The 22,186-nt window shown below is 45.1% G+C and overlaps 2 protein-coding genes across 6 annotated transcripts in view; both read left to right on the top strand.

Moving 5' to 3' along the window:
- LOC107386751 (actin binding LIM protein family, member 3) overlaps positions 1-15,397 on the top strand; it is a 64,296-nt gene extending 48,899 nt beyond the window's left edge. For all 5 annotated transcript variants that reach the window (XM_054731092.2, XM_070555820.1, XM_054731095.2 and 2 more), the window contains 6 exons: positions 4,721-4,753; positions 5,889-5,947; positions 13,091-13,157; positions 13,304-13,338; positions 14,596-14,676; positions 14,852-15,397. In XM_054731092.2, coding sequence (XP_054587067.2) covers positions 4,721-4,753; positions 5,889-5,947; positions 13,091-13,157; positions 13,304-13,338; positions 14,596-14,676; positions 14,852-14,965 — 389 coding nt within the window. In that variant the 3' untranslated portion in view covers positions 14,966-15,397. The remainder of the gene's footprint in view (positions 1-4,720; positions 4,754-5,888; positions 5,948-13,090; positions 13,158-13,303; positions 13,339-14,595; positions 14,677-14,851) is intronic.
- A 4,415-nt stretch (positions 15,398-19,812) lies between these two features.
- Positions 19,813-22,186, top strand: part of afap1l1b (actin filament associated protein 1-like 1b) — a 38,832-nt gene continuing 36,458 nt past the window's right edge. Inside the window, exon 1 of the mRNA XM_015961350.3 lies at positions 19,813-20,000. Within this exon, the coding sequence (XP_015816836.3) occupies positions 19,979-20,000 (22 nt within the window). The 5' untranslated portion in view covers positions 19,813-19,978. The remainder of the gene's footprint in view (positions 20,001-22,186) is intronic.

Genomic DNA, 22,186 nt, shown 5'->3' with positions numbered 1-22,186 from the left:
ACAACTTAGTAATTTTTTGTCGATGTGGTTGTTGTTGATTATTCGTTTGGGTATTCATGTTGTTGGTTAGTCATTTAGCTAATTTCATTTCTAAGTTACCATGGCAACATGTCTTGTATAGAGATTTATTTCCTCCTTTGGATGAATGAACACAAATGAAATCATAAATTCTGAAAGCTGGGGATTTTTTTCCTTTACTTATTTCAAGTTGAAATAGCTAATGACAAAAAAGTATTCAAAGATACTATAAATATGTGATGCTGTAAATGCTTTTTGGGGTTAGGGTTATGCTCTCAGTAAAATATTGCTTAAATCACCTGATGACGTCTAAAGAGGTCCATCACTCATATTTTTAAGACGTTTGCATTGGTCTCTAGTAGGAATGAATGCCTTGTAAGTCATTCTCCGGGGAAAAAAAAAGCTTGACTCAGATGTATATCATGAGTTGGGGGTGATCACCCCAACGCCACCCCAATATCATGATTTTGGACCTCTGTAACATGTGGCCACTATCTTGTGCCAGCGGGCAGGTCCCTGTTAAAATTTCTTCAGGATTTTTCTAGTGTTTAAAAATATTACTGCACATTATGCAGATGTGTTTACTTTATTGATGTTTAGAGACACAAATTGCGAAAGACACAACTTCATTCTCTCAATGTTAATTTAGGTGTTTTCCAATATATGTTATCAAAACAATCATAAATATCGATCCAAAGTGTGAAATGTGAATTTTTCTTCTTTACAATGTCTGGTAGGTGGAGTTAATATTTCCTTTAAAGAAGTTAATCATATAAAGTCAAAAATTATGAATGTGAGACCACATTATTGAAAGAGAAACATGCTGCCGAGCAACGGCAGACATGAAAAAGAGTTAAAACAACTGAAATTGGTTAATGAAGACAAAATCCAGAAATCAAATGAGGAAATATTCTTGTCTGAAATACAAAATATTACAACAGGATGAATCTGTAAAGGAGCTCAAGCAGGAAAATAACTGTCTTCAAATCTGTTTTAAGCATCGATGGGAAAAGCCTGAAAGATAGAATTACAACCATTAAACAACAGAATGAAACGCAATGGAGTTAAGGAGGTCCTCTCACTTCAAAAGGAGAAAGACCATGAATGTAAAGATGAGTATGGATTATTGAAAAATCACTGTTTGACTTGGAAACCTGCAAAATGTCCAACTAATCACTTGAAGACTATTTGTTAAACTCAAAGAAAGTTATTCTTCATTTGTAGATGGAAAATTCTGAATTAAACCAGTCGTCCCTTGCACCTTTCAGCGAAGGCTTAGCTGTGCTTTGTCATAAAGTAGTCCCATGTCTAAAATGGCGCCTGTGATTTCATTATGTTATTAATTATTTTCACTTGCAGTCAGTCCCATTATTTAGTCACCAGGAAGAATTGGAATCACTACTGAGTGATTTTAAGGACTTTGTTTTACTCACAATGCTAGTCGGATCCACTCACTTACTGTGTTTTATGCTAAGCTAAAGCTAAAGGAGTACAGCCGGGACTGGCCTGGTTAAAATTGTTTTTTTCCCACTTATCTAACTCTGGGAAATATGTCAACAGACACCATTTCAATTTTAGGTGAAATATCCATTGAAAATGCAACAAGAGAAGGAGGAGATGGAAGATTTTAAAACAATGACCAAAAAAAACGGATACTTGTTGATTTCCATCGCAAACAACTCTATATAGATCGACTGTAAAAGGATTCACCGACACAAAAAGAGGTTGAAAAAAGAAATAGAGACTAATGCTTTGTTGCATGAGAAATATCTTACAGAAAAACAAAGCTTACCTCAAAAATTATTTGAAAATAAAGCAAAATGTCTGTCATCTATCTTATCTAATATGTGGCATTTGAAGGGTTAGGGTTATGATGAATTAAGTAAACCTGCTAGACCCAAGTTTTCCAAGTGTTTTAACTTCAGACCCACGGACGTAGCACTCTTCAGATCTGAAGGCAACACTGTTAAACTTTATAAAAATAAACCCTAAATGAACCAGTTACACACAATGTTTTTTAAAAGAAACCTTTTTGGGGGTCCGATCCCAATTCAGACCTTTGCAATATTATAACAGATCGCTTCTACACTCTCTCCTTTACATTCAGTAGTGATACATACAGTGGAATGCGAAAGTTTGGGCAGCCTTGTTAATCTTCATGATTTTCCTGTGTAAATTGGGGCTTGCTCCAATAAAAATTTCAGTTAAATATATCATAGGACACACACACACACACACACACACACACACACACACACACACACACACACACACACACACACACACACAGTGATATTTGAGAAGTGAACTGAAGTTTATAGGATTTACAGGTGGTGTGCAATAACTATTTACACAAAATTAGGGAGGATTTTCCAAATTTCACCAAATTAACAATTCCATGTATGTGTCATGATCTGAAGAGTTGAATTTTGACCCCGTCTGGATAAAAATACACATATTTCTGTTTCTACAAGCAAAAAAATAAAAAAACAGAACAAATACAAAATTCAGTGTTGAACATTACAATGACGACGGTGAGCTGCTTGCTGTTATCCACCGCTGTCACTCAAAAACAACATAGCTGCAGTTTTAACAGATGGATAGTAGGGCATGTCACTAAAGGTCTGACTCTTCTATTGTCAGATCTGACAGAAGGCAGGCCGAAGGGAGTCTTATTTAAATATTGAATAATTTGCAGCCCCAAGGCAGGGTGTGCCAGTTAAAAACTCCCTACTGAAGCTTCAGGACAGTTCCTCACCTCTGTATTATCTCCTCCTTTCATGTCATTCCTCCTCATCGTCTTCAGCAGATGTGAGGGTGAGACAAAGAGGGAGAGACTCGGCAGATGTGGAATAAAACTCAGGAAGAATTAACAGAAAAATGTTGAGCGAGTGAACCCAATAGGGTGAATTAGGTGTAACAAAGAGAGAGAAGGAAATAGAAGCTAAAGCAATTTGAAAACTGCTCGAAGAAGACATACGACATGAAGCCTAGAGGTAAATGAGGGTCAGAGAGCAGTGGAGACAGGAAAAAACGAGCTGGAGAGTCACAAAGAGTGATGGATGCAATCATGGTGGGTTTTATGGGACATGTTATACGACAAATGAACCTCTGTTCTTTGATTCAGATTTATTTAACGGTTGAATGTGGAACAGTTTAATAAAAAGCTATTTTAAAAATAAAATTATAAAAATAAAACCTCCGCATGGCGTTTAGAGGTGCCGAATGAAGGTACAGTATTTCTTTTAAAAGTTATGTTTTAATGAAAAAATAATCAAACATTTATTTTGATATTTATTTATGTTTACATCTACCAGCCATTAAAGGGCACTATTGTCTGTAAAAAGCCCACTCGGCACAGCGAGGCCGGCACTGTGGAAAATGGCGGACTCGACAGTCAAGCAGCTGCTTCTGAGCCCAGAAGGTGTCGTTATCCTTCTCAGAAGAGGAGCGACCACAAAAGATCTAAACCACCCAGAGTTTAGGTGAAGCCTGCAGCAGATGGACCCATATAAAAAATGTCACGTATCGGCCAGGAACCTGATATCCCGACACCTGGAGACCTTGTTCTATTGTTGCAACTACAGCCTCCACACACCAGATATCGCTTTGGTGTTCGTGCTCCATATTCACCCTTTAATTTAAGTTAAGAGACGCAGGTTAGCGGGATGAGAGTGAAAGCAGGTGGTTAGGTGTGTCTGTATGTTTTTGGTCAACATTCCTGCCTTATTTCGGCACAACAGACCCTCTGATGAGATGAGTTGAAGAAAAGTGACGATTCATGAGCGGGGCTGGAGCGGCGTTGGTGGAGCAGATTCATATTTTATGAGATGTGTAGGACTTGATGGTGAATATGCCTGAACGATGATGCCATGAGGGATAAATCATCACACAGCTGATGTTTTATAAATGTCCTGCAGTTGGATTTGTTTTCCTCAACTCTGTCGGTTGCATGAGAATGAGCGTCAGTGTGTGCGTGCATTGCAGTGTTCTGCAGGTTTTGTTGGTGGTGCAGATTTGCCAGATTGTGAGGGGTACTGAAGTTAAAAATAAACCAAAGGAAGCTAAAAACTGCCTCATTTTTCACCACTAAAACACCACAAGCTATGAATACTAGCATACTAAATTGTGGAAAAGGGGTGGCGCAAAGCGAGCGGGAGGAGGTTTGGTTCAGTTCAGAGTTTGTTCTAGAAAATTTGACCTTAGCATATCAACGGAGCTGTGTGTCTGCTTGTGGATGTGTGTATCGCAAGTCGGCATTGTACCAGTTTCTGCAACCATCAGATTCTGTGACTTAATGGGGAGAAAGAGGGTCAAACCCTTATTTATTTTTTTCAAAATGTAGCTTACTTGAAAAGCTTTTTCCAAAAACGAACGCAGCAACTTTAAATAATTCACTCAGCAGTACCTCTGGGTTGTTTAAAGATGTAAACAGTTAATCTTGTAGTAGCAGGATCCTTAGTGAGTAGATGTCAAATTTTAATGTGTTCCTGGTGTCACACAACTTTTGAAAATGTACATGTTTCTACAGAATTCATTTTGTAATCAGTAGTAAATGAAGATGTCATGATGTGAATGAGGGTTTCTGAACATCTTCTTTGTAGTATCCTTAAACATGCAATCACTTTTATAAAGCTCTGTTAACAAACATTTAAAAGACTGAAAATCCCGGAAATGTGTGTTTTTATATCTTTACCCTCAGGTACCACGTCTTACTACAGCACCGCTGACAACGGTGAGTGCTTCATTAAGATTTTATCGTTCATCCTGAGTTGGCGGTGATATAATGCGCCTGCTTCCCCCTCATCTTCTTCATTCTGATGATTCTCCTGGTGAAGAAGCAGAGCCTTAAAGGGATTGTTATCAGCTCACGCCGACACATGCAAACTCCTTCCTGTGGGTTACAGGTGGGAGGATGAACAGCGCTGCAGCTTCTATTTATTTATTTTTCTAAAGCAGCACTGATCCAAAAATTCACTGACTTGAATCCCTTGGCCATCTGTTTCATAACCTGCCAGTGCACAGCACTTTGTAACTGCCTGTGATTCTAGAAATAGATTTTATGTCTTTATATTCTCCTCACACTCCTTTAAATTTACATGAATTTAAGCAGTGAAGTAATCTGATTACCTTAACTCACCTTTTATTGATTTTGTGAGCATTTTTATCCCCTAAAATCCCTAATTGTCCCACAGATTATGAGTAAATTTGTGCAAAAATCTGATTTATAAGCAGCAGTAAACAGTGATGGAGGTGCTTATAGGCCAGGAGTTTACACCCTGATTTGCGTCGGTGCACACATCAATGAAAAATCTACATTTTCTAAAACTATGACAAATCTACGAAACTATTTCTCATTGCTTGTTTAAAGAGAGAAAGACTCCTTTTTACAGAGCAGCCAGTTTTCTGCTGCATCATGCATTTGCTCCGGCTCTCAGACATCGCTGTAATCCAATTCCTTTAAACATGAAACAGAACAAAAGAGAGAGGCTGAAGGAGAAAGATGGAGTTAGAGGGAAAGTGGTGGGAAGAGCATCCGACAGAGGATGAGTCAGGGATGAAGACTCGTGAAAGGAAAAAAATAATGAAGAAGCAAAACAAATAGAATAAAGCTCTGCTGTCCTCTGCTGCTGCAGCTGCAGCAGTGCACTCGGTACATGGCATGGTGGAAGGAATGGACCAAATGCAGTGACAGCATCCAACCTGGGTCCTGTTTAAACATATCTATATAGTTTATAGACAACTGAAATGTTTGTTAGCACAGTCTTTTCTTAACACGACAACATGAAGATCACAAAAGCATCAAATACACAAAGATGAAAAAAAATCTGGTTTTAATTTGAGTATTTGTGTATGTTCTTTGTTTTCAGACTCGTACATCACCAAATCTGCCTCGTTGCCGGGTTACGGCAAAAATGGACTGAACAGAGTAAGCAATCACTGTTGTGTGTGTGTGTGTGTGGGGGGGGAGGGGGGGGGTGTTCTTGTACATACTACACACTGTGGACCACTGTGAGGACATTTTTCAAAGTGAGAACAGTTTTTGGTCCTCGCTTTTTTTTCTAAGCTTACCAGGAGCTTACTAAACCAGTTAAAGGTGTGGTGTGAAATAAGTTTTAGTTAAAGTCCTGTAGTTTGCTATAAACCAAAATAAAGACCAAAAGAAAAGAAGAAAGAAAGAAAAAAAACCTGTTGCACGCTACAGCTGACCGCAAACGGTTCCTTCAGAATAAAGCTGAATCAGCTCCGACTCCTTGAGTCCTCCATAGACGCAAATAACTACCTGCCGGGACCTGGAGACATCTTGAGACCGGTATAGTGGCACTGCGGTTTCTTCTCCGGACTTCGGTACCTTTGGGGTCCCCGGACTTCAACACATTCCGGATCTACCACGGGGGTCTCCGAGAGGGTACATAGACTCGACAGATTGCATCTGATGTGGTTTTATAAACCATCGCTTGTAGTTATAGCAGACCAAATTCACTCCCGCTCAGAACTCAGTTTCTCCAGATACAAAGGTTTTGATTACATCACACATCATCACACCTCACATTCCAACCACTTAGATTCATTCATCACCTAAAGTGTTTCCTAATTGTCATGTTTTTAATTGTTTAGAAAATAAATGTCTTACTTTTTTATATACTTGACTCTGTCTGAATTGATACGAAGTGACTTACGATCCCTCAATAAACAAAATAATTCTAAATCTTCTGCTTAAACATTCAAAGACCAATCAGATTGGATTTCCATATTTATATAGAAATTGTCAGACTCGAAGACTGGGTTCGGGAGTAAGAGCTTTTATTAGAGACTGCTGGCTGCAAGCGGTGCTGAAAAGGCTGACGGAAGGATGAGGTCTGAGTTAGAAAGGTGGAGGTTTAACTGTCTTAGCTTCTGAATACTCTGATCATGGAACATGGTGGAACGATGACTGAGTGAAGAGCCGGTGTGGCGTCTTCCATATATAGACATGGATGACGCAGGTGCAACGTGGAGGGAATCCCCGCGAGGGGCATGCTGGGTAATGGTCCGAGACAGAAGCCGGTCAGCTGGGAGAGCCCGGCCTGGGGGCTTGGACTCTGACAGGACCCCCCGGTCCAGGGACGGCTCCAGAAGTCCCCGGGCCACCTCGGTGGGCCCAGAAGTCCGAGATGAGGGCAGGGTCCAAGATGGAACGGGCCGGCTTCCAGGAGCGTTCCTCGGGGCCGTAGTCCGCCCAATCAACAAGGTACTGCCAACCCCGACCCCGGCGGCGAGCATCCAGAATGCGCCGGACGGTGTAGATGGGCTCACCGTCGAGGAAGCGGGCCGGCGGAGGCGCCGGAGCCCGAGGCGGCAGGAGTGAGGATTCCACATAAGGTTTGAGCCGGGAGGTGTGGAAGGTGGGATGGACGCGAAGGCTTGTAGGCAGCCGCAGCCGGTACGTGTCCGGGTTGATGACCTTCTGCACGGGGTAGGGTCCGAGGAACCGGGGAGCGAGCTTCCTGGAACCGGCGCGGACCCGGAGGCCTGCCGTGGACACCCAGACCCTGTCCCCTGGATCATAGGAGGGGCCCGGGCGGTGCCTGCGGAGGTGTTGGTGGGAGTAACGGGCGTTGGCCCGGGTGATGGAGGCCCGCGCCTTGATCCATGCATTTTTGCAGCGCCTCACCAGGGATTGAGAGGCTGGCACCGCGACTTCGGGTTCCTGGTGGGCAATGACCGGGGGCTGATAGCCATAGCAGACCTCGAAAGGGGACATCTGAGTGGCCGAGGAGGTGTGGAGATTATGAGACAGCTCCGCCCAGAGGAGGTACTTGGGCCACTGCGAGGGCTGCGCCGAAACGAAGCAGCGGAGGTACCGGCCCAACTGTTGGTTTGCCCGCTCCGTTTGACCATTGGTCTGTGGGTGGTAGCCCGAAGACAGGCTGACAGAGGCTCCCACTAGATGGCAGAAGGCTTTCCAGAAACGGGCCGTGAACTGGGGACCACGATCCGAGACCACGTCGACCGGGAACCCGTGGAGGCGCACCACATTCTCCAGAAACAGTTCTGCAGTGTGTCGAGCCGAGGGGAGGCCCGGGAGGGCGATGAAGTGAACAGCCTTGGGAAACCGGTCAGTGACCGTCAGGATGGTGTCGAGGTCGTTGACCGGCGGGAGACCCGTGACAAAGTCCAGCCCCACATGGGACCAGGGGCGGCTGGGCACCGGAAGAGGTCTGAGGGTGGCAACCGGAGCCTGGGTGGATGCCTTAGAGCGGGCGCAGACGTCACAAGCGCTCGTGTATTCCTTAACATCCCTCTCCATACGTGGCCACCAGAGAGCCCGTTTAAGGAACCTGAGAGTCAGAGAGAAGCCTGCGTGACCAGACAGGCATGATGAGTGGGCCCAGGACAACGCCTCACTGCGACAGGCCGAGGGGACGTACAGCCGACCGGCGGGGGTCTCTGGTGGCGCTTGGTCACCCTGGAGGGCGTTTTGGATGGCCTCCTCCAACGGCCACCCAAGGTGAGCCACAAAACGGTGCTCCGGGAGGATGGGCGCCGGCTCGGACGTGGGCGCTGAATGGGTGAACTGGCGAGAGAGGGCGTCCGCCTTCTGGTTCTTTGTCCCGGGGCGATAAGCGAGAAGGAACTCGTAGGGTTCGAAGAAGAGGGCCCAGGGTGCCTGGCGAGGATTTAACTGCTTGGCGGACCGTATGTGGGTTAGGTTCTGGTGGTCAGTCCAGATGGTGAACGGCTGAGTGGTGCCCAGAAGCCACTGCCTCCATTCCTCCAACGCCCATTTTATGGCTAGCAGTTCACGATCCCCCACGCCGTACTTCTGCTGGGTGGTGGAGAACTTCCTGGAGAAGTAGGCGCAGGGATGTAGCCTGTCGTCGGGGCCACCTTGGGACAGGATGGCGCCGGCGCCGACATCAGAGGCGTCGACCTCGACCACAAAAGGGACTGCCTGGTCCGGGTGGCGCAGGATAGGAGCCGATGTGAAACGAGCGACTAGGTAGTGGAAGGCCCGAACGGCGTCTGGGGTGAGCCGGAACGGTTGACCAGGAGGGCTCGGTCGGGTGAGAGAAGTGAGAGGTGCTGCAATGGTGCTAAAGTCTTTGATAAATCGACGGTAGAAGTTGCAGAAACCCAGAAAACTCTGCAGTTGCTTTAGGCTGGTAGGTAGGGGCCAGTCCTTAACCGCCTGGACTTTCTGAGGGTCCATGGTTAGACCCTGATCCGAGATCAGGTAACCCAGGAATGAAACGGACCGCTGGTGGAAGGAGCACTTCTCGGGCTTGCAGAACAGGTTGTTGTCCAGGAGCCGGGTCAGGACCGCGCGAACATGGTGGTGGTGTTCAGCCTCTGACTTGGAGTATATCAGGATGTCGTCCAGGTAGGCGAACACCCACCGTCCCAACATGTCACGGAGGACATCATTGATGAAGCGTTGGAAAACGGCGGGGCTATTGCACAGTCCGAAGGGCATGACCTGGTACTCCCAGTGACCGGTGGGGGTGATGAACGCCGTCTTCCACTCATCTCCAGCTTTGATACGGACCAGGTTGTAGGCGCTCCGGAGGTCCAGCTTGGTGAAAATCCGTGCCTGGGAGATGGCATCCAGGGCGGACGTGAGGAGCGGCAGAGGATGGCGATCTCTGACTGTGATCTTGTTCAGTCCTCTGTAGTCAATACAGGGGCGGAGATCACCCTCCTTTTTCCTCACAAAGAAGAAGCCTGCAGCACCTGGGGATGACGAGGGTCGGATGAAACCCTGCTGGAGGGCCTGGTCGATATAGTCCTCCATAGCTCTGGACTCGGCGGGGGAGAGAGAAAAAAGGCGCCCCCGGGGTGGAATGGTTCCTGGCTGGAGCTTGATCTCCATGTCGTATGGACGGTGAGGCGGCAGTGCGGTGGCTCGCTGCTTATCGAACACCGCGGCCAGATCCCGATAGGGCGGTGGCAGATTGGGTGGCGCTGAACCGGAGCCACCTTCCGGGCAGTCAGGTCGAGGTGGAGGAGGAGAGAGGTGGGTCCGGCACTGGGCCCCCCATTACAGAAGGCGAGCTTGGGACCAGGAGATCCGTGGGTCGTGGAGGCGGAGCCAGAGAAACCCCAGGATTAGAGGAGAGGAGGGAGCACGGATAATCCAGAAATGGAGGGTCTCCCGGTGGCCCTGGACTGTCATCTGGAGGGACTGCGTTCGGTTTGGACAGGGTAAGGCTGGAGGGGCCTGCCGTCCACCGTGGTCACTGGTACAACCCTCTCCAAGGGGGTAGTGGGGATCCGTAGGCGTTCAGCCAGATCCACATCCATAAAATTGTCAGCGGCCCCCGAGTCCACCAGCGCGTGCATCTGGAGCGAGGTCTCGCCATATTGGAGGGTGACGTGCAGAAGGAGCCGATTGGAAAGGGCAGGGGTTGGAGTTGACCCAGGCTGAGCGACCCCGAGACTCAGTGGGTTCCTTCGTTTCCCGAACGGAGGGGGCAGTTCATGCGTCTGTGGTCGGAGGAACCACAATAGGCGCAGAGGCCCTCGCGCCACCGTCGCTGTCTCTCCTCCGGAGGAAGGTGGCCCAGTTGCATGGGCTCCTCAGTGGCAACGGGTCCGGGAGTAGGCGTGGGGGGACGAGGAAAAGGTCCAGGCGCCCTGGATGGGCGAATGAGAGGCTTGGGCCGAACCAAAACCCGCTGATCCATGCGCAACACCAGGTCCACAACTTCATCCAGGGTCTGGGGTAGCTCCTTTCCCGCCATCTCATCCCGGATGTAGGTTGCCAGTCCCTCCAAGAAGACGGCTCGGAGGGCAGAGTCATCCCACCGCAGCTTGGCGGAGATGGTGCGGAACTCCGACGCATATGCGCACACAGAGCGCTCCTTCTGGCGGAGTTTTAGGAGTCGTGTCTCTGCCCCCATTTCGCTGCTGGGTGGAACAAAAGTCTTTCTGAGGGCGGCCACGAATGCAGCGTAGTCGCTGCACTCTGGTGATTTGGAGTTGTAGAGCGCAGCAGCCCACTCTGCCACGCGTCCGGAGAGCAGGGAGGTGAGCTGTGCCACCCGAGAGCGCGCAGTGGGGAAGCGTCCTGGGTGGCACTCGAACTGCATGTCGAGGGTAGCAAGCAGACCGTCTGGACTCCCCGTCTCTCCATTCCACTTCTCCGGGAGACTGAAGTGTGGCTCTCCCGTCGGTGGAGTGATGGCTTGCAACTGGAGCGCATGAACCTGCTGCTGGAGTGCCGTGACGGCAGTAGACATCTGCAGGGAGAGATCGGTCTGGGAGTTCAGCCTGGTGTTAAGCTGGTCGACCAGGGCGTGGAGCTGAACGTTCTCGCTAACAACCTGCTCCAACTTCCTCTTAATCTGCTCGAACTCCGCTGGATTAATGGACTCAGTCATCCTGTCAGACTCGAAGACTGGGTTCGGGAGTAAGAGCTTTTATTAGAGACTGCTGGCTGCAAGCGGTGCTGACAAGGCTGACGGAAGGATGAGGTCTGAGTTAGAAAGGTGGAGGTTTAACTGTCTTAGCTTCTGAATACTCTGATCATGGAACACGGTGGAACGATGACTGAGTGAAGAGCCGGTGTGGCGTCTTCCATATATAGACATGGATGACGCAGGTGCAACGTGGAGGGAATCCCCGCGAGGGGCATGCTGGGTAATGGTCCGAGACAGAAGCCGGTCAGCTGGGAGAGCCCGGCCTGGGGGCTTGGACTCTGACAGAAATTCACATATTTTTGGTTAAATGTAGTTGAGCTTTAAAAGCACCCAAAATACATACGTATGCTAACCCTACACATATATGGACAAGTGGTCCCAGGAGGTTAGGTATGACATTTGTGAGTTTCATCAAACAATCAGGGGTTTGGATTAAAAAACAAAGTTTGATGTATTTAACATTTGTTTATTCTGTTTTCATTATCGTGGTCAGAAATGTCCTCCTCAGTTCGACTCAGACACGTTAAACTTCATATTTAACAGAGTTATCATTTAAAATCGTATTTGTTGCCTGAATTTATAAAACATAAAAAGAAAGTATTCCCAAATGCCCTGTAGAAAAACCCTTTTGATTAATATGAGGATAAGTGGAAATAAGAAAGTAAAATCTGTTTTATTTCTGTATTCTGACCCCATTGAGCAGTTTTCTACAAATCTCATTTTAAATCATGTATTTAGGCTACGAATATCTAAATTTCACAGAGATGGTCAAATTACTTCCATCCATCCATTTTCAGCCACTTATCCAGAGTCGGGTTGCGGGGGCAGCAGCCTAAGCCGAGACGGCCAGACTTCCCTCTCCCTGGCTACTTGGGCCAGCTCTTCCAGGGGAATCTCAAGGCGTTTCCTGGCCAGCCGAGGGACATTGTCCCTCCAGCTTGTCCTGGGTCTTCCCTTGGGTCTCCTCCCAGTTAGACGTGTCCAGAAAACCTCATCAGGGAGGCGTCCAGGAAACATCCTGACTAGATGCCCGAGCCACCTCAACTGGCTCCTCTCGACGTGGAGGAGCAGTCGATCTACTCTGAGCCCCTCCCGGATGACTGAGCTTCTCACCCTGTCTCTAAGGGAGAACCCAGCCACCCTGCGGAGAAAACTCATTTTGGCCGCTTCTATCCACGATCTCGTTCTTTCAGTCACTACCCAAAGCTTGGGACCATAGGTGAGGGTAGGAACGTAGATCGACCGGTAAATCGAGTGCTTTGCCCTCTGGCTCAGCTCTCTCTTCACCACGACAACTCCCGCATTGCTGCAGATGCAGCACCAATCTGCCAGTCGATCTCACACTCCATTTTTCCCTCACTCATGAACAAGACCCCGAGATACTTAAACTCCTCTACAAATAACTTTCAATTTATTTTAAATTAGGAGAGACAGGAGTAAGAATCATTAGGTAGCTCACTAAACAGTGATAAATGATAAAGTGCTTCATTTCTGGTGAAACCAGAAACTCGTTAGTCTCAGTTTGCTTTTGGAGGACAAACGACACAAATGTTACGACGGTTTCAGAATGTTGTAACGGGTGGACGAGGTAATACAGCGTGTCAGTCAGTGGTGTGTTACAAAGATAACATTTTTACCTTTTCTAAATCCTTGCTGTTGTGTTCTGACAGCCTGGGAGTGCCAGTTCGGATTATTACCGGCATGACAGCAGCAACGCAGTGAACTGGCAGATCAGAGGTGAGCCTGTTGTTGTTCAGCTTCTGTCTGCTTATCCTCTTGATTCTTCATTTAACTCTTCCCTGGATGAATGCTGTTTTTATGAATATAATAAAACAGAAACAACAATTGGTGACTAAATGATTTTTCCTTATTTTGTTCTTCAGAATACAAGGTGAGATGCAGCAGCCACAGAGAAAAGGTCTGGATTAAATCTGCTATGGATTATAAAGATGTTTCCAGTCTCGCTCACTAAAATTCTGATTTTTGAAGTTTAAAAACAATTTAAATGTGATTTTCTCAGAAGAAGAAAATAAATGCACGTTCGATAGTTGCTTTTTTCTCAGACTGTTACTATATTTGGCCACTAAGAGGTGACAAAAACATGAACAAATAAAAAAGTATTCATCACTTTGTCATTGCCAACAAACCTAAAGGAATTATCAAACTTATTATTAAACCTACATGATTTATTTGGTTGCAAATTATTAAATGGAATCATAATACTTAACATTAAACAGGATTAATGATTCAGAGTTTTACCCATGCATAATGAAATTCTTACTTTGCTACCCACACTAGATGCTTACACATAATCAGATATATGTAAAAAAAAATACACAAGGTATTAGGTAAAAAGGAGACATGTAACATACAAATCAGAATTGATGACACAGTTTTTCATCTGAAAAAACAAAACAAAAAAATAAACCAGCACATCTTTATCATAGAGACACTTTGAATGTTTTCAAAGTGGGACATGAAAAAAATGGAGATTGTTGACCAGTAATACAACAGAATTAGCAGTTATTTTAATGCTGTTGTCTCATATTGACATTAAGGAATTTATATGTATCTATTTACTTGTTTGTTTATACAGAATTTATTCACACCATCAAAGACCAAAATAGACACAAGCATTGATAATCAAATAAGCAAATCGTGGAAGGTTTCATTCATAAACTGTATCTTAGTGTATCGAGTAAAACTGGAAAGATGTGGATGAGGTGATTAAACAATGCTCCACTATTAATCAATTTCAAACAACTAAAGTTAAAAATTTAAATTAGTCTGTACTTCGGAGTTAAAATAAGAGATTGATATTGTTTCCATCTGAGACTGTAAGTGAAATTAATGTTCATGACCACAAACTTAATTTGGTAATAACTGACAAAAGAGCCGACCATTACAAGATGTTTCTTCTTCCTGCTCCTTTTTCACTTATATACATTAAACAATGAAAGTGTTTGTAATTTACTGTTTGTTAACTTGAGTGAACTAAATTGATTGATTGATAAATAATTTTATATGATGAAGCATGTTTGGCCAGGGGTGGGCAATGGGGTGGCCCTAGATAATATATAGGGGTGTCCATTGTTCCCACGGTTCATTTTCCTCTTAGTGGCATCACTGCTTGGTCACAGACAGCTATTTGTAATCCTGTGTTTCTCTTTCCCAGATTTACCCCTATGAGACTCTTGTGGTGTCAGTTAGAGGGCAGCAGCGTCTTCCCGCTGATGTGGACAGAGCCAGATTAGAGGTAATAAATTTATCAATACATCTACTTTTATAACTATATGGACTCAAGAATATTATGTATCTTGCAAATAAATAATTTAAATACTTTCATTCCCTAAACAAAATTCCTTAGTGTATTTTTTCTGAATGCTGTTTGATGTGACTGCGTTACTGTGGCCTGGTCTTTCCTCACACAGCGTCACCTTTCACCAGAAGAGTTTTACAGAGTCTTTGGCATGTCCATGTCTGTCTTTGACCGCCTCGCTCAGTGGAAGAAGAATGAACTGAAGAAGCAAGTTCGACTTTTCTAAAAGAAAAAAGCAACAGATCCGTCCAATATCAAAGGTGTCGACTTATTGGAAGTTTGACCCTGACAGTGATTCAGATCTGAAGTGTTGAAAGGAAACGTTCAGCTGTTGGTGTCCTGCAACTGGTCTGCGTCTTGCTCTTATTGAGCAATAAAAATAAAAGCAGCCAACTGGGCCAAACTGGCACTTGAATGATAACGGGTGCAGAGAGAAGCACGTGTTTTGACTCTCATGGTTAAAGAGTGAGGATCAGAGGAACATCCATACCAAACTGATGATCTGAGATAATGAATGGATGTTAGAGTTCACAGGTTTGTGTCACAGTGATGCAGAACCTCTGCTGCTTCTGAGTTCTTGCAAATTTCATGATGATATCATCATGATTTGTTGAACTTGATTAAAACAACATTAAATAAATGAAGATTGCACTCTGTACTTTGTGGCTTTTTTGGTGTTTAATGTGAAACAACACTTTTATTTGCTTTTTTCAATCATTTGCACTTCTCGGGCAGCTTTGTAAGCTAACACTTGTGTTACAGCATGAATAAAAACTGGGCATCGTCAGCATCAAAGTCAGATTTTCTTTGCTTTCAACATTACTCGTCATGGCTGCTTCGATCTGTTTTTAAGAACTGTTCATCCCTTTTAATTATGTACGTCTGTCTTGGTTACCACCACCCGTCTCTACCTGATCATTCTGACTCTTACTCTCCCGTTTCACATGGGTTTTTGGTCTTTGAGAGGAAACCAGAGCACCCAGAGAAACCCTCATGCAGGGAACATATCTTTGTTTCCACTGAAAATTTCTGGGAAGGGGGGAAGGTGACAGGAAAAAACACCAGCTTAGTCCGGCTCTTGGAGAGTACAGACACTTTTTTCCTCCTCTCCTCCCTATCGTATCCCAAGGCTCTTGGTCTGTCTTTGGGTGTACAGCACTTCAGCATTTTTTCTGGAAACTGGAAATTATTAAAAATGGATCTGGTCAGTTGGTCTCTCAACGCGACTGACAAAATTTTTTCAACGATGAGAACGGGAGAAGGGGCTCCCGGATGCCCCTCTGGGACAGAGCCAGCTGGGCATATCATGGACATCATGGATTCCTGGAAACAGTGGAACCTGATATGCCTCTCTCAACTGTCTGTAGAGGATTCTGAAGATGTTTGGATATTCGTGGTGTTGGTGTCAGGTTTCTTGCTTTTTGGCCTGAGTGGTTACCTGGCTTACCGGAAAATGAATGAGCTGTCGAGGAATATTGGCTCAATCCCCGAGCGCAGGGATGGATGACACCGCGCTGTGAGCGCACAAACTCATATAATTGTCGAGATGAGTCGTAAGCTTGGAACTTTGGCTGAGATTCAGACTCTGGCACAAAAGGTGGATTTGATCTAGGAGAAAGTTGACGGATCAGCACAGATTGGGATATTCACACCATTATTGGATTTAGAGGGGTTGAGGAGCAACGGAACTTTAAGACGGAGAGGAAATTATCTCTGTCTGGCCCCCAAACAAGTTCTTATCTGAATCTGGTGCCCTTGAGCCTGTGAGGCTGAAGTGATTACCGGTACTCCCCCTCAGAAGAAATGTGGAATGCTGCAGTCGCCATGGCAACTCTGTCTCCCTATCCCAGCCTGGGCGGGACTGCGACCGGTGAAGGCCGTTGAATCGTTTCCAGGAGTCACTGTGCTTTCTAAACCCAACTACCTCCCTCCCCTGTCCAAAAGGAGGTGATGAGCGCTCCTTTTCACGGCTGGATGCACTGATGTGTGGAGAGTCCCCAACCCTACCTCCCCACCTAGTGGACACTTATGTTGTGTGATGTCTGAAGTCTGTTTCATTTCTGTCTGAAGTGTTTTTTGCATAGCAAAGCTGCCCTCCCTGTGGAGGGTAACTCTGAAGTGCCTTTTTTCCCTCCACCTGACTCAATCCTCATATATAAACCCTCTGATCTCTATTAAGGTAGCGCAACTCGGGTTGCGAATGACCAGTCACCAATTCTTGTCATGTGTCTATGCCTATGAATGTATGTCTGATCTCAGAATTGTGTTTACTGAAACTCTATTTTCCCTTTGGGATTAATAAAGTATCTTTGAATTGAATTGAATTGAATTGAATTCAGCCACTGTGTCTCCATACAAAATTGGCCCTTTCAGGACTTAAAGATGTCAGTATACCACGACCATTTCAGCAGAGTGTGACGTCACTGATCAGCACCCAAAGGCTTCCATGGACATTACTAACATTCAAAGTTTTATTTTGTCGAAGTTTGGGAGAGCAGCTGTGTGGTGTAAAAAGCAGCGTTCAGTGACCAGGCGAAGTGTTGCTTTTGTTACGGTGATGTAAGAAACACAAAACGGTGTAAAATTTGGCGTTATGGGGTGATTCCCGTTCCGTTTTTCATCTTTGGGAGTTTAGAAACAGCGATTTTAAAGGAGCATCAATACTGCTTATTTTCCTTTGCTTACATTCTGCTTCACCATCAACTCTTCCAATTGTACAAATGCTAGTCATTTGGCAACGTCTGCCAATGTCCTTTTCCACTGAGTTACAACCAATCAGCATGAGTTTAACCTCAAGTCCCGCCCAGCGACTCTGCTGGGCTTCTGTCGAATACCCCAGTTCAGGTACTTGGTTGGTCTTTGGTGAAATGGAAACATATGACACGAAGGTCTGGTAAAAAATAACCTGGAAGTTCTGATCATGGGAACGGATCTAATGGAAAAGGCAACAGCCGGGTGTTGAACCTCCAACTTTCTCAAACGTAACCCTAACCACGTAACCCTAACCCTTTAATCCAAATAGAACTGGCATCCGTTTCTCCAAACTGAAAACAACTGCTCATCTAATTATTTGATCAAAATCGTCACGATGTGAAATCATTGACCATAGAGCAGAAATAGAAAAACCTAAAAAAATGTTTTAGAAGAAAGGCTTTTAGCGCTTGTACTTGTTGTGGCTTTAAAGATATGTTCAAGTCATTTAGAACAGAGGAAAGAGCCGCAGCAAACTTCGCTTCAGTCTTTGTTGTTTATGAGAAACTCAGCGTTGCAGTGTGTGTGTGAGATGTATGCTGCTCAGCGCTGATTGGCTCAGTTAGAATTATCAGGGGGTGGGCTTATTTGAATTGAAGAGCTCCCAGGGGCTAGCTGGTCAGGTTAAGTGATAAGGAATGAAGGCTATCGCTCTACACAAACAGAATGCACAGGAAGTAAAAACTAAACCAGGAACGAGCATGCACGATAATGGCCTCGTGTGAAAGCTTTACCAGAAAGATTGACAGTTATGGGACCAATGGTTTAGATGATTCACCCAGAAAAAAAAAGGATCAACCGCTAGGATGTAAATACAGGAGCAGTAAAATTCTAAAATAACAATTTACAGGAAGAAATACTGGAAGCAAAAACAAAAACCCCACTTGATTTTCAGTATGCTGATCCAGTGTCTGTGGTTGTTAATGTCGGGTTTTGCAGTCTCCTTGAGTCACGGCATGATCTGCTTTGTCTTCCTAACTTCACAGATGCAGTTGTTTTGAAGAAAGAAGCGACCCTGTTGCTGACCGTCATGTCTGTCGCAGATTCTTAAAATCTATTTACTCGGACTCGGATTGGGAGCAAAAAAAACGTGATTGGAACGTCCCCAGTTAGAACATTTCTGAATGAGATCCGACTGGATTCCAAGAAATTAAATGTTGAATATACTAAACCAGATTACATCAACTGGTTCTACAAGTTGCTTAAATACAAAGAGTAATATAAATTTACTTTTATTATAACAACGTATAACAAGATATATTATTTACTTAAGCCACTAGGTTTAATGGAACCAGTGGACATAAATTGTTTAAAAAATACATACCTTTGTTAAGTTATGGTCTGTTCACAAGTGAGGGAAAGCTGGAGCACGAGATCGACAGGCGGACTGGTGCTGCGTCTGTCTGTCTGTGGATGATGCGGGCATTATGCCGATCTGTCTTGATAAAGAGAGAGCTGAGCCAGAAGGTGAAGCGCTTGATTTACCGGTCGATCTACGTTCCTACCCTCACCTATGGTCACGAGCTTTGGGTAGTGACCAAAAGAACCAGATCACGGATACAAGCGGCCGAAATAAGTTTTCTCTGCATGGTGGCTGGGCTCTCACTTAGAGATAGGGTGAGAAGCTTGGTCGTTTAGGAGGGGCTCAGAGTAGATCAGCTGCTTCTCCACGTTGAGGGGAGCCAGTTGAGATGGCTCGGGCATCTGTTTAGGATGCCTCCTGGATGCCTGCCTGGTGAAGTTTTCTGGGCACGTCCAACCAGGAGGAGGCCTAAAGGGAGACCCAGGACACGTTGGTGGGACCATGTCTCTTGCCTGGCCAGGCTACGCCTTGGGATTCCCCCAGAAGAGCTGGTCCAAGTGGCTGAGGAAAGGGAAGTCTGAGCCTATCGGCTTCCAAATAAGCGGAAGAGAATGGGTGGAAGGATGGACTTTGTTAAATTAGTTCAACATTTTATTTCTCACAGTGTACTCATGAATTAAAAATGTCTATATTAAATCAATCAGAAATTTAAAACAACTGTACAATGAGAAATACGTAAATTTTTATTTGACAAGTGATGACTTGTGGCTACAGCCTCAGCCGAAATTTTTAAATTAATTTAAAATTTTTATTCCAAAACGAAACAGTGGAAAAATTTCAGACCACATTCAAGTAAAGAGTAAATAAAGGTTTATTCCAACTCTTCGGTTGTTACATAAGGCTAATTAATACTAATAATCCGGTTGGGATTACAGCTCTTTAAATAGGACTGTTGTAGGTAGGATAACAGAACATAGCGGGCACCAGGACCCAGCGGAGCCCTGGATGAAAACCGAGCAGCCGCCGAGTCCTAACTGTAAACTGGAGCGGACAATGTGAGTCGGCCGCACAGAGCGCCGCTGTTCCTGCGGGGAGCTCGTCTCACATGTTTGTAATTATTCAAAACAACATGACAAAGGGAGTATAACTGGAAAGAAGTCTGGAAATACTCAGTTACCAGGCGGCATGGACACAAAACGCCAGAGTGGTAAGTAAAAGTAAAATAATAACTTCAACGAGTTTAATCATCTAGTCTGAGCTAAAATAGGATTACACGCTAAACAAATATGTAGTTAAATGTCCACTGTTGTGAATATTAAGATCAGTGTTTTCCAAACAATGGGGCTAATTCAAATTCGTGGAGCTGAGGGCTCCACGCGCGCGACTCCGCTATTAGAAAGTGATGTCATGCAGCCACGCGCCAGTTGGTTCTGTGTGCGTGCGTGCGTGCGTGCGTGCGTGCGTAGATGGATGGAGGAGAAATCCTTCAGGTAGAGTGATGAGCCAACAGAGGAGTGCCGTGTTGGAAGCTGCGCTGCCGGAGGATGAGCTGAATATCCGCTCTGTTTATAAAACGCTCCTGGCTGGAAGCTGCACGCGAGTCCACCAAATTGTTCTGATGAACCCATCTCGATCATTTAGTGGAATCACATCCTGTTAAAGTTTTAGAGTTTTAAAGAATTCCGAGCTGCAGAAAACAAACAGAAGAAGATGAAGGGCGCCAGCTCAGATGTGAGGGGATTATTAAAGATCATAACTCTGCTCCATTTCAAGCAACTTGTCAGTTAATAATCACTGCGGACATAAACCCCAATGTTACAATCGGACATTTAAATAGTGTAAACTAAAGTATTATTTTTTGTATTTTCTGTTCAGTCATGCTCAGAAATGACCATCTGTTTTAAATAATAGAAAGAAATAAACTGCTGCAGTTTGGTCACTGCAAACGTGTTTATCATTTTTATGTATAAAAACTCAAGATTAAAGTATGTCTCCACCAAGTAGGAAACTATTAACACAATTCTATATGAATGGATAATAAATCAGAAAAAAATAAACAATTATATAGGTTTCATCTTAAAGGGTAAGGCACACCCTGGGAGGAGTCTTACTCACTTCCTGTTTGAAAAATGCACCTAGAGGAGGTGTTGTCTGCAGCAGAGGCAGTGATTTACAGCACCTCTCTCAACCCCACTCCCACCCCTGCATGCTCTCGGAGTTTCTCAGTGCACACACACACACACACACACACACACACACACACACACACACACACACACACACACACACACACACACACACACACACACACACACACACACACACACACACACACTCTCTCTCTCTCTCTCTCTCTCTCACCGCTTGGAAGATTTTCACCTCACTTTCATTACTAGAAGAAAGGGAGGAGGGCTTTTTTTAAGGAGGCGAGCGGCTCAGAGTCGTAACATTTCATATCGCCAGGTGAGTCGCCAAGCCAGCTGGAGGTGTGGCCGAGACTCAGCTGGAGTCCAGTGCAGTGCAGCCATGTAGTCCAGTACAGACTGCATCACTCTGCGCCTCTGCTGTGGTTGGTTTTAAATCCGTGTGGAGCAGAGTTTTAACCTGAAGATGGAGATTTGGGACTGAAATATTAAATCTTAAGTGAGTTGCACTAAACTACAATAATAATGACTACACGTGTCTACAGCAGTATTTAGACACTCATCTATACAGGTTATCATCACTTTACTCGCACTTTACATTTTAAAGCTACATTATTTTGGAAGGAGCCAGTTGAGGTGGCTCGGGCATCTGATTAGGTTGCCTCCTGGACACCTCCCTGGTGATGGTTTCTGGGCACGCCCAACCAGGACACCTAAAAGGAGACCCAGGACAAGTTGGAGGAACTGTCTCTCGCCTGGCCAGGGAACGCCTTGGGATTCCCCCTGAAGAGCTGGCCCAAGTGGCTGAGGAGAGGGAAGTCTGGGCCTCAACTTAGGCTGCTGCCCTCGCAATCCGACTCCAGATAAACGGAAGAATATGGATGGATCGATTATTTTGGAAAAGTTTGATCAACAACAGCATGTGTTAGTCCATTTTTGTTTATCTGAGCAGTGGCGGATCTAGGATTTTTCTGAGTTTGGGACCATCATGGGGCCACAGTATTGAAAAAGGGGCTGGGATTTTCTATTTGGCTCATTAGCTCAACTAGTGTTTAGACTTGGAATTGCACCCACCTATGATCTGATCATAGTGCAAAACACATGAAATGGGGCACTTCAGGGTGGCAATCAGATATCAGCAGGGACCAATGTCCCTTTGGCTCCGCCCCTAGGACCTCCAATGTCTGAGTAAACATCTGAAGTCTGGATAAAGCTATTTCCTTTGCACTATACTTAATAGCTGTATTCT

This window comes from Nothobranchius furzeri, chromosome 10 (assembly GCF_043380555.1).
Source record: "Nothobranchius furzeri strain GRZ-AD chromosome 10, NfurGRZ-RIMD1, whole genome shotgun sequence".
In the NCBI taxonomy this organism is placed as follows: Eukaryota; Metazoa; Chordata; class Actinopteri; order Cyprinodontiformes; family Nothobranchiidae; genus Nothobranchius; species Nothobranchius furzeri.
The sequence above is the reverse complement of the archived record's forward strand: the minus strand, read 5'-3'. Positions and strand labels throughout refer to the sequence as shown.